At 36.6% G+C, this 2,043-nt stretch overlaps 1 protein-coding gene across 1 annotated transcript; it reads right to left on the reverse strand.

The window, feature by feature from the left end:
* Positions 1-257: 257 nt before the first annotated feature.
* Positions 258-1,651, reverse strand: LOC110824228 (Adenine nucleotide alpha hydrolases-like superfamily protein). The gene is made up of 3 exons (XM_022054803.2): positions 907-1,651; positions 729-820; positions 258-618 (listed from the first exon to the last, which is right to left on the reverse strand). Exons 1-3 carry the CDS (start codon positions 1,220-1,222, stop codon positions 325-327), a joined length of 702 nt encoding a protein of 233 aa, XP_021910495.1. The 5' UTR covers positions 1,223-1,651; the 3' UTR covers positions 258-324.
* Between the last annotated feature and the right edge of the window lie 392 nt (positions 1,652-2,043).

Here is a 2,043-nt window from a genome sequence, read left to right on the forward strand (position 1 = left end):
AGTTATTTTTTCCATTTTAATATCTTCTTAGTTTTTAAAAATTTTAAATTTAACTATCTGGAAACTTCTAATTAGAACCATGAAGGAGACAAAAGGGACCCATCTGTCTCTCCCTTTACCATAATACAAGCTGCCCAAAAGTGATGGCAAACACAACTTTTTTCTACTCACACTTCAAACTCCTTTTCCTTTTTCCATTTTACTTTACCCACCATGTACAAACAATATTAGTTAATAGAAGAGCACAATCACATAAATTAACCAGAAAAAGCTCCCAAAGTTTTATTCACTCAATTAATTTTTCTTTTGATTATGTTCAAGTGATCAAGCCAAGAGCCAGAAATCTTTGTGACGTTTAGTGGTGATCAAATACCCTCCAAGTTTCTTGCTTTTCCTCCGCACTGCAATTGCCATACAATCTGCATTTTGTATGCAGTATTCCACCATATCACTGCTGCCTGCCGCTACCCGGTTTGCCGCCCACATCATTATTAAACGCCATGTCATGGATCTCTTTTTCTGACCGAGAACCAGAAGTGATACTCCTTGTTTTCTGGCTTCTTCCACTATTGTCGGACCCTTCTCCTTCCCTTCCACCACTGCAACTTCAATCTCAACCTGCAGCCATCCACACAATCACACCCTTCAATTAGATAATATATATCTTCTCCACAGGAAAAAAAGTTTTTCTATGGAGAGGTAAACAAATTAGTTGAATTTATACCCACCTCCGGTTTTTGGGATTGACACATTTTCTTCAAAGAATGAACAAGTTGATAAGCCCTGGGATCTGTCTTCTTGCCAGATTCCTCACCTGAGACTGACATACGTACAATATCCATATGTGTTAAAAATTCATATAGCCATCATCATTGAGAATATTTGAAAGTAATTAATTAGTGACACCTAGTTTAGAAGGCTTAGTCACGTGAAGAAGGATGAGTTTATCCTGGTTCTGAACACCATGAGAGAGTGTCCATTGCAAAGCAGTCTTTGACTCGGGGCTGGAATTAACAACAATCATGATCTTCCTTCCAAGCAATGTGGACTGACCAGGTTTTGATCCATCATCTTCACGACTGGTTTTATTTTCTGTATGATGAGTGACTGTGTTGAGCTGATGAGTAGGTGGGTTTGATTCAACGGGTGGCGACCGGACTCTAACGTGAGGTCTGATCTTGTTTAGACAGAAACCAGGCAATTTTACACCAGTTCTGCCCATACTCTCTCTGGGTGTGAAGATACCAAAGACCAAGTATTATAAGAAGCTAAGGTGGAAGAAAGAAGAAGATAGAAACCCGGGTATTGTTTTGATGACTGAAATTATCTTTTATTGATTTGCTTTTGCTTTTGCTTTTGTTGGTGGGTATGATGATAATCATGGTAAGGTGTTTGTTTCCTTTTTTATTTTTTTCGTTTTCCTGAAGGGTGGGGCTCTGATCAACGTGCTTGTCATGAAGTTGTAGACCCGGTGGGTGTTTAGTCTTTAGTCGACGACTGGTTAAACCTATTTTGAGCAATCTGTCATTAGATTATTTATATTTTTACTCTTCAAAAAAAAAAAAATGCAAGGCACTATCCCATATCATCATCATCATTAGCCCTACGTTACTCTCTTTCATTTTCTTTTTTGTGTTCTACCCACGTATGCTCTTGAAAAATAAACACACACAGCTCACTCCAATTTTCTAATCTGCAGACAAATTAAGCTGTGTTTTAATTTTCTCCAGAGGTTATTCAATGAAATTTATGTGAAATTTTATGTATTATTATCCAAATTACTTTAAATTTGACAAGAATTAGAATTTCTTATACTAATGCATGCAATTACTTATGCTTGGAAAGAACCCTATTGCATAAAAAATTTGATAATTTCAATTATCCATCTTGGGCGAAGTAGGATATGAAAAAGAAGCTATTCAAATTTTTACAAGAATATTAAACACATGTATGTAATTTTGTCTTTTCAAGTAGCTTCTCACTGTTTGTCTTTTTGTCACAGACAGTTGCACGCGTACTGGGTTAGGAAGAAAAGAAGGAAAA

The sequence above is a fragment of the Carica papaya genome, chromosome 2, assembly GCF_054855325.1.
Source record: "Carica papaya isolate Zhongbai chromosome 2, ASM5485532v1, whole genome shotgun sequence".
In the NCBI taxonomy this organism is placed as follows: Eukaryota; Viridiplantae; Streptophyta; class Magnoliopsida; order Brassicales; family Caricaceae; genus Carica; species Carica papaya.

Excerpts from the sequence above, each read along its gene's own strand:
- LOC110824228 (XM_022054803.2), bottom strand. The coding sequence starts at position 1,222 with ATGGGCAGAACTGGTGTAAAATTGCCTGGTTTCTGTCTAAACAAGATC. Across the intron at positions 821-906 it reads GACTAAGCCTTCTAAACTAG|TCTCAGGTGAGGAATCTGGC; the intron begins GTGTCACTAATT and ends TACGTATGTCAG. Across the intron at positions 619-728 it reads GTCAATCCCAAAAACCGGAG|GTTGAGATTGAAGTTGCAGT; the intron begins GTGGGTATAAAT and ends GGATGGCTGCAG.